Source organism: Pongo pygmaeus, chromosome 11 (genome assembly GCF_028885625.2).
Source record: "Pongo pygmaeus isolate AG05252 chromosome 11, NHGRI_mPonPyg2-v2.0_pri, whole genome shotgun sequence".
Taxonomy (NCBI): domain Eukaryota; kingdom Metazoa; phylum Chordata; class Mammalia; order Primates; family Hominidae; genus Pongo; species Pongo pygmaeus.
In genome coordinates, this window is record NC_072384.2 from 97,311,303 (window position 1) to 97,325,867 (window position 14,565).

Genomic DNA, 14,565 nt, shown 5'->3' on the forward strand with positions numbered 1-14,565 from the left:
TTACTGAAGGCATTCTATCAAGCGAGAGTGGAGGCCTTCAGACGGGCACCAAGGTGGCAGGAAGAAGTAAAAAGAAAAATAGTTTCCAAAAAGAATGTGTCACTTAAATAGGTGCCCTGAGAAAATGCTAAAGTAGGCCAAGCATGGTGGCTCACGCCTGTAATCTCAGCACTTTGGAAAGCCAAGCAGATCACTTGATTCCAGGAGTTCAAGACCAGCCTGGGCAACATGGTGAAACTCATCTCTACTAAAAATACAAAAACTAGCCAGGTGTAGTGGCACGCACCTGTAGTCCCAGCTACTCAGGAGGCTGAGGTGGGAGACTCAACTGAGCCCCGGAAGTCAAGGCTGCAGTGAGCTGTGATCGCACCACTACACTCTAGCATGGGTGACAGAGTGAGATCCTGTTTCAAAAAATAAAAGAGAGAGAGAAAATGCTAGAGTTTTATAGTTTCTAGTTTTGTAAGAGGACTCTCTTTTTAAACATAACCACAATATCCTATTCACACTTTAAATCATCAAATATCCAGTCAGTATTCAAACTTCCCCAATTATCTCAAAGAAGTGTGCTTTTTTAAGTTTGTTTAAATCAGAATCCAAATCCATTCACTGCAATTAGTCTGAATGTATCTTAATTCTCTTTTAATTTATGGATTTATATTTCCTCTCCATCTTTTTTTTTCCTCTTACAATTGATTTTTTAAATAAATGAGGTCTTTTTTTTCTGTAGGCATCCCATAGTCTGGATTTTGTAATTTCTTATTTAACGAATACGTATAAGATTAAAAACAAGTCATCTCTAGATCTGGCAATCCCACTCCCGGGTATCTACCCAGAGGAAAAGAAGTCATAAGAAAAAGATATTTGCACATGCATGTTTACAGCAGCACAATTCGCAATTGCAAAAATATGGAACCAGCCCAAATGCCCATCAATCAATGAGTGGATAAAGAAAATGTGGTAGATACATACCATGGAATACTACTCAGCCATAAAAATGAATGAAATAATGGCATTTGCAGCAACCTGGATGGAATTGGAGACGATTATTCTAACTGAAATAACTCAGAAATGGAAAAACAAACATCATATGTTCTCACTCATTAGTAGGAGCTAAGCTATGAGGACACGAAGGCATAAGAATGATACAATGGGCTTTGGGGAATCAGGGAAATGGTGAGAAAGGAGTGAGGGATAAAAGACTACACATTGGGTACAGTTCTTTAGTGGTGACAGGTGCACCAAAATCTCAGAAATCACCACTAAAGAACTTATTCATGTAACCAAACACCACCTGTTCCTCAAAAACCTATGGAAATAATTTTTTAAGGAAAAAAATGTCATCTTTAAACATACTACATTATTCCATCAATGGCCTACATCACCAAACCATCTAAATCCTTTCAATGAAGTCCTTGCTACTCCAAAATACATGTTTGTTCACAAAATGTTGCCATGGTACCTCATGCAACATTCTATTCAAGCCAGGGGTATCATGGACACAGATGGCCCATAAGGCAACACCTTACTTTAATGCTTCAATACTTTTTGGAACAAAATAAATACAAATTAACTTGTAAAAAGTCATGTGCAACAAATGGAAACAATGAGTTTTGCTTAGGCACAAATTCATCAATTCAAGTTTTCAGGCAGAGGGTGTGTAGTACCTATCAAAGAACTCAACTGAGAAAAATGTGTTAATATGCAAACACCTCTCCTATCCAGTTTGCAAATTGGATATTTCCTTACCTCTTCTTCCTACCTAACGTGAACCCTGTGACTCAGTAAATTTAGTCACCAGGTTACCCGAGAGGGACACAACACGTCACTCACCTGGGTTCTACCCACATCTGCCGCCTGAATCATTCCCTTCCTCAAGTACCACTTAGGCTCCCTCCAGCTCGCTTCTTAATGACTCTGCCCATCTCTGGACTCCTGAAGTCCCTAATCAATACCCCTAAGCATAGTCTAAACCTGCACTATACCTGGATTGATAACTGTTTCATATGCCACATGAACTCAATAAACGTTAAAGAGGGTCTTTCATATGCAAGGCATTCAGTATCATCTAACTAGACTGTGAGCTCCACAGGGAAAAAGGCCTCTTGTGATACTGCACCTATTTCAAGAATCCTAAAGTGTGATGGCTAAGAATGTGCACCTTGGAGTTGAGCTTGCCCAGATGTGACTCCCAGAGTCATGCGACCCTGAAAAAAATTACTCGACCTCTCAGTTTTCATTTTCCTTTTTTTTTTTTTTTTTTTTTTGAGAGAGAGTTTCACTCTTGTCACCCAGGCTGGAGTGCAATGGCACAATCTCGGCTCACTGCAACCTCTGCCTCCCAGGTTCAAGAGATTCTCCTGCCTCAGCCTCCCGAGTAGCTGGGATTACAAGTGCCTGCAACCACACCTGACTAATTTTTGTAATTTTAGTAGATATAGGGTTTCACCACCTCTAGCCATCTCTGGCCATCTCTCTGGCCAGGCTGGTCTCGAACTCCGGACCTCAGGTGATCCACCTTCCTTGGCCTCCCAAAGTGCTGGGATTACAGGCATGAGCCACCGCACCCAGCCTCATTTTCCTCATCTTTAAAATGAAATGATGATAGCCATCCTCTCATAAAAATATTAGGATTAAATCATGTAAAGCATGATTCTTGTCTTATCTCCTTGTTCCCAATTCTTTCTGTCTGGTTTCTATTTCATTGTGCCTGTTCTTACCTGTCCTTCCCTTTTGTGGAGAAGGGGAGAGCAGAGAGCCCCAGCAGAGCTATGCTGTATCATTGCTATGTAGATGGAGCTCATTAAACACCCCTCGATTGCTTGAATACATGGGAGATCCACTTTTAGAACATTTAGGGACAATATTTCCTGTCCGCTAGTGTCACCTTGATACTTCCCCTGAAAAGAAATGGAACTGAGAATTATCTGCAACTGAGAATTACCTACGGTGCTAACCATCCTCACGACCAAAAGCACAGTTTTAAAAAGAGGGAAAATATAATCAGAAAATAGGACAATATGTGATATTTTATCTTTTCATAGGGCAGAAAACTTTCTCTTAATTTTGTTTGAATGGAAATTTGACATCCCAGTGTAAAATGAAAGCTGTTTATAGAAGTGTTTCTCTTTTGCTTGTTTGAGCACTTCATGAGCAAAAAACATTTGAACATGTATATATGCAGATACATATACATATTTATATTCATTCACTAAACAAATATTTATTGAGCATTTACTATGCGCAATAACAAAATAATCTTTGTCCTGTTATCTATATCTTAACCACATGTAAGTTTTGGTTTTTAAAATGGGGGGAGTAAAATATACGGTATGAGGGATTTATTCTGTGGAGGAAAATAAAGAAAGGAAGACAGGAACTGTGGAGTGGACATTTTAAATAGTGTGGTCAGAAAGGGACTCACTGAGAAGGTAACATCTGAGGAAAGACCCGAAAGAGGTAAAGGTGAGCCATGCAGATATCTAGGGAGGAGCTACACAGGGAGCAGGAACAGCAAGGGTCCCGAGGCAGGAGCACAGCTGGCATGTCGCTAAACAGGAGGAGGCCAGTGGGGCTGGAGCCAAGGAGCCAGGAAGAGATGGAGAGCAGACAAGGCTGGACAGGTGAGTGGAGGAGCTGAGTGCAGAGGTCACTCTAATGACCTTAGCTTTCATCTGGGTGAAACTGGAAGTTTTTGAGCAGGAGTGACAAGTTCTGAGTTCCATCACTCTGAGAGCTACGTTGAGAGTAGAGTGTAGGGGCCAAGGTCAGATGGAGGAAGACCAGTCAGACGCTGCTGTAGTAACCCAAGTGGTGATTTGGCCAGGTGGCAGACAGTGAAAAATACAGCCAAAAAGATGACACAGTACAAGCAAATAAGATGTACTAAAACTACATAAAAATTAAAGTTTAAAAGAATGATTTAAAGAAATATGAATTCTAATATTCTCTTTCCCAAACTCCAACTCAATAAAGCATTGTGTTCATCCTTGGGGTGTAGGCCACACCTACTTTTGGAGGCCACTGTTTAACAATAATTGGTTGGTTGATTTGTCCCGGCTGAACTGAATGTCTGCCTGGCTTTCTGTCTTTAGACTTCTCTTATGCTCACTTTCCTTTTTCCTGATCTTGCCAGTCTTAGACACCAAAACAAGTCTCCTCCACAGAGACTAACCATACAGAGGCTGGTGATTACATGTAGGAATTTTCTTCCTTTCTTGAGAAAGTCTGTGGTCACCATGTCAACTCAACTGCACCCAACTCTGGGCCAACCCTTGAGAAATAAACTTATTAGATGCACATGTTATTTGGGTTCAACAAAATAGGATTTTGCCTGGGAGGACCCAAGGTATTTGCTAAAGCAACACCTCTGAAGAAGGCTAAGGTGGGCCCCAGCTCACAAGAGACAAGCATGGCCTTTGTAAGCATTGCTCCCTTTATCCTGTAAGAAGTTTAAGAGGATTCTCAAAGGACCACACTGAGAACAGCCCCAGGGGTTCTGTGTCCCCACAGCCAGGCTCCTGGAGATCCCAGAAGATAACCTTCTTGGAGAAAGGACTCCTCACCCTTAGACAAAACTCAGGATGTGTTTACCAAACCTGGGAAACATTAAAGCTGCCACAAACACACTTGGAAGAAAATCAGAAGTTCATAAAAGGCAGATACTTTTTGAAATGAGATTCCACAAGATGAGAAAAGACTGACATTGAAATATGTGAGGAGCTATCTTAGAATGTTAGAGCTTGGAAGAATTTAGAGAATTTTCTACCCGTTCCCATTTTGACAGACAAAGAAACGAAGGCCTGGACTTACCCCAAACCATACAACTGTTAGAAGAACCATGACTAGAATCCACGTCTTCTGATTCCCAATCTAGTGTTATTTTTAAAACAAACTAAAGCAAAACAAAATTTTTAAAATAAAAAAAGCAAAACTTTTAGAGACAGGTTAGAATTGTGATTAATTTCCATATCAAGGCTCAAACAGATGTTTCCACAAGTCTCCCTAATTTTACTAAAAGCTCTGAAAGCTCTCTTAGGGGAAAATGGTCTTCTGGTATAAAAGATATCCTAGAAAGCTATGCTTGGATGCTTAAGACTCCCTGGGATGGGAGCAAGGGGACTCTAAGCAAACAAAAACCAAGAAATGCAAACAATTATTGACTTAGTAATCCCTGAAACAGCCCAAAGGTGGACTATATATTTATTTGCTTAGCTCCCTTCATAGAATACTAAATTTTAAGTTTTCAAAAGAGGAGGCAAGTGAAAAGATCCTTAAAAATTATGAATATCATAATTACGAGCTGGATTCAAGAATCATTAATTTCACCCTGTTAGGCTACCAACATATTTACAAACATAAACACTGCTAAGGGCAAATACCTGCATTCCCAACTTCTGAAAGCAGCCAGAGGCAAATAACATATTGGTTAAAAGGTTAAAAAGGAGTAATCTATAAAGTGGGCAATCTTAGGCCAGGTGTGGTGGCTTACCCCTGTAATCCTAGCACTTTGGGAGGCTGAGGCAGGCAGATCATATGAGGCAGGGAGTTTGAGACCAGCCTGGCCAACACGGTGAAACCTCATCTCTACTAAAAATACAAAAATGAGCCGGGCATAGTGGCGCACACCTGTAATCCCAGCTACATGGGAGTCTGAAGCACAAGAATCGCTTGAACCCCAGGAGGAGGTTGGTGGGGGTTGCAATGAGCCAAGATTGCATCACTATACTCCAGCCTGGGCAACAGAGCGAGACTATGTCTCAAAAAAATAAAAATACAGAATAAATAAAATGGGTAATCTTAGATTATCTATGAATTGAAGTCCTAAGTCATTGACATTGCTTAAAATCCTTCTCTGGAACCTGAAGCTGTTTGACTTTGTTACCTGGAAAGCCTTATTAGAGCTCATCTGCAAATACACCCTTCATAGCCACATTTGTAAGAAAGGCTATAACACAAACCATGTGAAGAGCATCGGTCTCCATTACAGGCACCAAGTCACAGAAGGGAGAGGGCAGAGCTGAGGCACCATAAAGGCATCCAGTCCAACCTTTTCATTTTACAAAGAGAAACCTGAAGCCTACAGAGGTTAACATGTCTTGCCAAGGGTTGGCTAATGTACAACACATGTCACTTCTCCCTTCTCATGTACCCAGAGCAAACACTGGTAATCAATCACACTTTCTCGGATCCTTGACCGCAAGAGTCAGAATGTTTCTATCACATTACACCTGCAAGCCCTGGACCGATCAGAACTGATATGTGAAATGGAAGCTGTTTCCCAACTCTGCACAAGGTCATAAAACGATCTTTGTAATACCTGCACCGCTGTAGACCTGACTCAAAAGAGACATAGTAGTCTGCTAGTCAAACTAGTTTACTGTCACTGTCAAGCCTGTGGTGAGCAAACATGGAGTCTATGTGAATATATGATGACCACATATCCAGGTTTACCCAGGACAGTCCTGGCTCACATCTATTTGTGGCTTCATATTGAGTAGTATCACCTATGATTCTCAAACGGATAAAAATGATGTAGTCATCCTAGTTCCGTGTAGTTCCTAATCATTCACAAACATTTACAAATGTTGTGTCATACATGATGTGTCAGGAAAAAAAACAAAAACAAAAACAAAAACAACAACAAAAAAAAACACTTAATCAATCACCAGCAGTTTTCTCACACAAGGGGCTTTCAAATAATACTAAACCCAACCAGTTTTCAAGAGGGACTCAGGGACCACTGTCCAAGCCAATCTTTTTAATATACTGAGCTTCAATATGAAATTTCTTTGGGGGAGAAAAAGGAGTGTCATAGCTTACACAAATTTGGAAACCACAAAATTATCAGATCTCTGTAGCTCTGCCTGTTTTTAAATTATTTCGTGCTATACTTTAGCCTATAAAAATTCACATTATCTTGTAGAAATACAAATCTTTTTAAAGAATCTTTCATTTCTGTTTCTGGTACAAACAATTTGTGCCTTTTTGAGTTTGTATTTGCTCTCTGTTTAAAGCAAAAGAGGAAGTAAAAAGTTGAAATCTTAAAAAAAAAAAAAAAAGAAAGAAAGAAAGAAAAGAAAAAGGAAAAAGCTGGTTCCATCAATCCAGAGCTAGAGCTTACGTGCTGGCATTGGCTGAAGAGCCAATCATATATGTAAGAGAAGAATAAGTTTATTTGGAAATGTCATTGGTGTAGAGAACACAGATATCAGCTATGTGCACAAGTGAAAGGTAATGATATTATCACACAGAAAGTTTAAAAATTTTACCTGGCTACCCAGACAGCAGACTAGAAGGAAACATATCAAAATGTCAAGAATAGTTATCTCTTGAGTGTAAAGGCTTCAGATGGTTTTAAATTTTTTTCGTTTGCTCATCTAGCTTTCTGCTTTTCCTATAATGACCGCAGTTCATTTGTTTTATATATATATATATATGAAAAAAATCACTGAACTACCAACACATCATTCACCAGGGTGAGGAAATGGAGAGGCTAATGGGAAAAGCCAGATATAAGCCAGGCAGGGGCAGAGTCCTCAGAGCAGCTCCTTACTATGTACAGAAATGGGTCCGGCCCAAGAGGCAGAAGGAGTTCAGGGAACACTGCTCATCCAATGGCTTCTCTGTAAACAAGATCAGGCACCCATTAATCCCATGACTGCACTGCCCTTTCAACTACGAAAAGTATAGCCTTGTGGTCAGAGCCCTACCTGTGCAATCAGATTGCCAGGGTAGGACAATGTGCTAGATCACTTACTGGGCGTATGACCCTAAACAGGTCAATTAGCCTCTCTATTCCTGTTTTCTCATTCATAAAATAGAAATCACACCACCACCTACCTCCTAGTGTGGCTATGAGGATTAAGACATGATTCACTGCAAAGGCCCAGTATACAATAAGAGCACAATAAATGTGTGACATTATTAGGTCTCTGCCATGAAACACCAGCCTCAAGTGCACTCTCAAAACCATGTGATTGGGTCCTGAAACAACCAGAAAAGGTTCTAAGTAAAGCCTTTCTTTTCCCTTCTTCTCTGCTGAAGACAGGACTACAGCATACTGTTTGCTTTAACACCAGTGCTCTAGGCAGCCGTGGAAGAACAAGCGTAGCCCAATAAAATATGTAACACGTCCCAAGGCCCCACACTATGGGCTAGAAATCCTGCTCCCAAAGTCACACAGGATTTCTAGTCTCTTGCCACTGCCACCGCTGCCAGCCACTGCCTTTGGCAAGAAGGTAGGTGACTCAAGTGTGAACTAGGACTTGGCAAGGGAACACCAAACCAGAAGGCCTCCAGGCAGGAAGCTCCAAAAAGGCCACCTGCTGAAACAGTTTGTCTGCAGGCAGCCTCCGAGATGAAAGTAGTGTTCTGCTATCATTAACAAATGCAGGTAAGAATAGTGGACACTTTACATATGCAACAGAACTTACCATCCTAGCTTCATAACTCTTTTTTTTTTTTTTTTTTTTTTCTGAGGCAGAGTCTCACTCTGTCGCCCAGGCTGGAGTGCAATGGCTTGGCTCACTGAAAGCTCCGCCTCCTGGGTTCACGCCATTCTCCTGCCTCAGCCTCCCGAGTAGCTGGGACTACAGGCGCCCGCCACCACGCTCGGCTAATTTTTTGTATTTTTAGTAGAGACGGGGTTTCACCGTGTTAGCCAGGATTGCTTCATAACTCTGAAAATAAATTTCCGGTAGAGATCCAGGCTGAAGATACGACCACACACTTAAAATGACTAGAGTGCCTTTAGCTATATGACATAAAGAACACCCTTAAAAAGTCAATATCAAATCAATTTTCAAAAAGGTTTCATGGCTATCTTTGAGTCAAAATGCCTTAGATCTGTATTTAACAAAATTTTCTTTCCCAAACTTAAAATTATCTCACTTTACCAAAAAATATAAAACTCCTAATGTCTACATACAAGGAACTAATTACATTATTATATTAATGACATAGTTGAGGGTGTTCTATGTTACACAGGGTAACCAGTTCCTCCCAGTTTGCCTGGAATTTTCCCAGTTTTAGCCCCATATGCTGGGACACCAGTCCATCTGCACAAACCAGGACGGTTAGTGCCCCCTAAGGCTGCAAGAAAAATTATGTGTGCCCTGTGAAGAGGAAAACAGAAGGGACACTGTTACAAAAGTTACAAATGCAGAAGTGCTAAATGCCAAGTTTGTTTGTTTGTAGTGATAGCTCCCAGTTCCTTTTTTACAGTGAAAAACAAACAAAAAAAAGACTAAAAATCACACTGGTCTTTCCCTTTTTCTTTTTACTCTCCCTAAAAAAGAGTTGGGAAAAAACATTTTCCTTCTCTTGCAAGATTGAGAGGTCACTACAGGACTGACTGCTGAAGTAGTGTCTGCTTCACCTAGCAAGCTCCTGCACCCAGCTTTAGCTGGAGAGAAAATGTCATCATCTGTCACCCCTGACTTTGGCCACATTTAAAGACAAATCCAGGCAATTTGTGTTTCAGGTTATCAACAGCAAAATATCCAAGAGGCCTAGCAAAAATCAAGATTCACTTCACAAATAGGGCATTCAACAGATGAGGTGCCAGGCACAGTGGATCACACCTGTAATCCCAGCACTTTGGGAGGCTGAGGCAGGTGGACTGTTTGAGCCCAAGAGTTCGAGACCAGCCTGGGCAACATGGCAAAACTCTATGTCTACAAAAAATACAAAAATTAGCCAGGTGTGGTGGCACACGCGCCCACAGTCCCAGCTACTGGGGAGGCTGAAGTGAGAGGATGTTTGAGCCTGGCAGGCCAAGGCTGCAGTGAGCCATGATCATACTATCGAGTCAGAGTGAGACCCTGACTCAAAAAAAAAGAAAGGAGGGAGAAATTAAGAAGTGGTTGTTTTACTAGAAGCTGAATGGAGAGCAAGGCACTCCTGTACAAACTCTAAGGCAGGGATTCCAAGCAGGTAGCTCCCTGCCCACAATGATGGAGCAAAACTCTTCTAGTAGTGGTCTAAGCAAATGGTTTTAAAAGTTAATCTGTGAGGTTAAGAACTGACTTCTAAGAATTGAGTCTCAAACAGAAAAGGTAAGACTATATAAGGCAAGAAAGACCACACACTTACTTCCTGGACCTAAAGCTACACAGAAACCATCGTTGTTCACCACCCCACCCCACCCAGGCCACTTCCCCACCCCATCTCCTTCTGACTTTGTCTCAAGATAGACTGGCCATTTTCAGAAGTTCTTGAATCTTAAAACGCCTTAGGTACTTTTTATGTGTCTGGAGATGGAACCAAATAAAGGTTGTGTGACTCTTCCTTTCTCTCCATACTCATATAAGTTTATTGGGGGAAGGAAGGAAGGAAATATACTTGGAAACATCTTAAAAGGCAACATCTTTGAAATTCCTGCTCTGATAAGCCCTGAAGAATAACTTCCTCTCTTTGTAAGACTAAGTAATACACTTCTCACTAGGGTTGATCTTGATCTAGGAAGAGATGTTTTCTTGTAACCCTTACAACACATCCAATGAGATGATGGAGCTATCCTATATCAACTGTAGCAGAAAGTACATGCACCTGGAAGGCAGACAAGAGCTAGTCCCAGTCCTGCAGGCCTGTAGCTGGCATTCTTTGAGGAAGACTTGCTTCACTTCTCCAGATCTGTTTTGTCATTTAGAGAATGAAGGGTTTGGGCTAGATCATCCTTAGAGTCCTTACAACTCTAAACTTCTATGTGATGTGCTTTCTTATATGTGATAACAATACCTATTAGAACCATTCTTTGTACTTTGAAGATCTAGGGATTAACAGACAAGTACAGCAACGTGTACTAGCAAAGATGACAGGCCCAAGACACGCTAAAACTGTAGGATTTAAAATAAGCAAATGTCTAACAGTTGGCAAAGTATGTGACCAAAAGGTGAAGGAAATCCTGATATCAACTTACACTTTTAAATGCTCTGGAACCAATGAGAACAAATACATTCATCACAAGTACCAGCTGCTCTTCCTACTAAATTTAACAATAACATGAATTTTAACTCAGTGATTTCCCCATCACCAACCCCGCTAAACACCTGTAAATATTTAGGAAAAACAAGCTAAAAAAATTGAATCTAAAAGGCAGGAGAACAAATCATTGCAAATCATTGTGGTGACGGGCTGCATTTCAGTTACAAGATGTTCTGGCTGGATACTAACTGGAGAACGCAAGGCAGCAGATGCAACCCATGGACAAGTTTGAGGTATTTAATACCAAGGGCTGGCACGTCTGACCCTGTGATCAAAGTCAAGATTGCCTCTCTGCCTACCAGGACCCCAAAACAAAGTTCCGTTTACTACCCACGAATAAACGGGGGTGGGGGTGGGGGTCGCAAGCCGTTTCCTTTTTTCGTGGAAAGAGCTGCAAAGAGTTTTGTCATGCAACTTGGTTTGGCGCCTGTTAGTGTCAATGTAAGAGCGGCAGAGTCCGCGAAGGTGGCTGTTACCATTCCACAGACCTGCGGCGAGGACTGTCAACCCGATTCAGCAAATAACCCCACCTCTCCAAGCCAGGACTCCAGAGCTGCCCTGTGTGGTGTCTCAGCAAGCAAAGCCAACAAAGCTGGTGGACACAGGCAGACCGTAGCCCACCGCCTGTGAGTGGAGGCTCCGAGCCGACTTCACCTCCTCCTCAGAGGGACCGGCCCGATCCGAAAGGGCGGTCTCCAGGGGTCCCCATTCCGCACCACGCACACAGCCTGGGCAACTAAAGAGGAAGTCGGGATGTCACATCCAACGGATAAAGACAGCCCGGCCACACAAGAGCCGCATTCTGGGCAGGACTCCTGCTAGGTTTGGGGACGGGTCCCACTCTGCGATCCTTTCTCCCTCTTCGTGCAGCGTCCTCCTCCCGGGGGCGCGGGCCGGCGGCGCCCACGCAACGCGGCGCGGTGCGAGTCCCGGGAGCACCTCGAGCCCCCGGCCCCCTCCCCAGCCCCGCCGGGCCCGCGGCCGCCGCACTCCCGCACCCCGGCTGCCCAGCGCCCACGGGCCCTGCCCCAGACTCGGGCGCGCAGTTCCGACGGCCCAGGGCGGGGACTGCGCCGCGGAGGGGAGCTGCCGCCGCGGGCTCTCGGAGGCACCGGCGGCCGCACACACTCCTCCCCTTCGCCGCGAGTAAACAGCTCGCGGGCGCGCTCCAGCCGCGCCCCCATCCCCCAGCCGGGCTCCGCGCCGCCCCGCGCCCGCGCGTCCCGCCCGCCGGCGCCGCCGCCCCCTACCTGGTCGGTGAGTTTGAGCACTGCCATTCTTCCGCTCCTTCGCGCGCACACACATGCAGGTTCCCGGCCCGCAGATGTCACGCCGGGAGCCGGGGAAGCGGAAGGGATTGCCAGGGGAAGGGAAAAAAATCTGGCTCCCGAATTTGACAGCCCTCCCCCTGCTCCTCCTCCGCCGCCGCCTCCTCCCGCCGAGAGGCTGACACTGGCTAGTGGGGTTTGCAGCCGAGCCCGCCCGCCTTTCCACAGGAAGTACCGGCTGCTGCCAGCCGGGCCGCCACTGACATCACCGCGCGCTGGCTCGCTCGCCGCCCGCCGCCTGGGCCGACGCTGCCTCCTGCCGCCCGCAGCCGAGCCGCGCAGCCCGGCCCCCGGCGCTGCCCCCGCGCCCGCACCGGGGCGCCGCCTGCCTTCCGCACCTGCACGCGGCGCCCCGCCGGGCGGGCCCCGGGCCCCGGGCGGATCGCGGGCCTCCCTGACGGGTCTCACACACATGGGTGGGGAAGCCCGCGGGGACACACCCCGAGCGGGCAGGAAAGGCTCTCACTCACACACCGTCCACTTTAACCGGGGAGATGGGGTCACGCCCCCTTCCTCTAACCCAGAATCAGGTGGTGGCAGCGCCCCGACGATCCCACCTCGCCAGGGACCGCAATTCCGATGCTGTCTTTGTTTAATGCCAGGAGGCAATGGACACATTGTGATTCTTTAGAGGGTGTTTGCCAAACATTTATGGGTGGAGGGAACAGAAGCTCTGGCCCTTCCACCTTGTTCTCCAGCTACCTTCCAGCTAAACACACACACACACACATATGCACACACACGTACTATTGTTAAATTCAAACACCCTGGGTTTGGTTTTTGCTGGTGGGGGTGGAGTGGAGTTCCTGGAGAAGCAAAGCAGTCCTAAATCACCGAGTTGATGGGTCTTTGGGGTGTTCCCACCAGTCCTTACTGATCTCTACAAAATCCCAAGTTACCAAGCTCTTCAACAAATAGAAGACAGCTGTCAAACACCATGGGCTACAGATACAACGGTCATATTCGTAATCATAGTAACTGTTGATAGTTCTGGAATTTGGAGCAAACACTTATTCATTGAACAGCTATGTACTGAGTCCCTACCTTGTCAGGCACTGGCTAGGCACGGGAATAAACGGAGAGCATAAATAAGATAACCTGCTCTCAGAAGATGCCAACGTAAACCACATAGTCTCTGCTAAGAATGTAATTACAAACTGAGATAAGGGATCTCAAGGGAAAACATGCTTCTGAAGTGAACCCACAACAAAGGAATCAGACCAGACTAGTGGGTGAGGGCAGGCTTCCCTGAGAAAGTGACGGGAGTTGAGATCTGGAGAAAGGAGAATTAAGTAAGAAAGTGGAGAGGAAGTGCTCCCAGGCAGCCGCATGTGCCCCTGGCAGGCCATAGAGCAAACCTGTAGGGCAGCATTGAACAGCTTTGAAGAGCAAACTAGAGCTACAGAATTCTTTGGTCAAGACCAGACATCTACCTCTACTGTATATTCACAAACCAAATGTCCATTCTTCCTCCCTACTCTTAGAACCTCCCCCTAAGATTCTACATGAGACAGGAGAGAAAGGAACATTAATATCCTCACATTTACCATCCAGCCACTCTGATTGTCGAAGCAGCTAAATCTCAAATGTACCTTTATTAGTCCTATAGATTATAATTCAGATCATGCAGACAAGAAGAACCAAGGAACTTTGTTCCTGGCTTCCACTCCTCTATTATCAATGTTGCATGGAAACAAACAAAAAAAAATTCTAAGGCCTTTCTCAGACATACAACAGATTGTTTATGTTGCAACTATGAGTCAGTTCTTCACTGCTGTTATTGGTATGTCTATTTACTGAACACCCTGCATGGCTTTGTAAGTAAACTGAATAGGACCCTGCGTTCTCTACTTAAATAGAGCCATCTTTCAGAAGAGTGATAACAAATGACTTAATTTGGAAGATTCACTCAAGATCCAATTTGATTCGTCGCGGACATGCCTGCACCTAACTTCCTGGGGCCAAAGTGAGGAGGCAGCGGTTCTCCGCCCAATCAGACCATCGTCCTCTTTTTGTAACTAGTATTTTTAACACTCCCATTACTATCCTGAAAAGTAATTTGTGGATAATATTACCTACCTATACAAATTTCAAAAAAAAAAAACAGCAACAATATATTGTCCTAATTGTACAATAAAGGAAAAATTAAAGGAGAGTAATTATAATGAATATGTATTTCAGTAGGTAAGTGGTACAACACAACTCTCTTTGTCTTCTGACAAAACAAAGTAAGATGCTTCCACCTATATGA

At 44.2% G+C, this 14,565-nt stretch overlaps 1 protein-coding gene across 8 annotated transcripts in view; it reads right to left on the reverse strand.

Annotated features, from left to right (window-relative positions):
* ANKRD44 (ankyrin repeat domain 44) overlaps window positions 1-14,565 on the reverse strand; it is a 380,176-nt gene that overhangs the window by 306,887 nt on the left and 58,724 nt on the right. Inside the window, exon 1 of one of the 8 annotated variants that reach the window (XM_063647782.1) lies at window positions 12,237-12,490. The exons of 1 other annotated variant lie outside the window; for it this stretch is intronic. In XM_063647782.1, the coding sequence (XP_063503852.1) occupies window positions 12,237-12,263 (27 nt within the window). In that variant the 5' untranslated portion in view covers window positions 12,264-12,490. Of the gene's footprint in view, window positions 1-12,236; window positions 12,491-14,565 lie in introns of those variants that run through there. 6 more of the 8 variants (XM_054479048.2, XM_063647783.1, XM_063647784.1 and 3 more) reach the window with 6 other exon arrangements.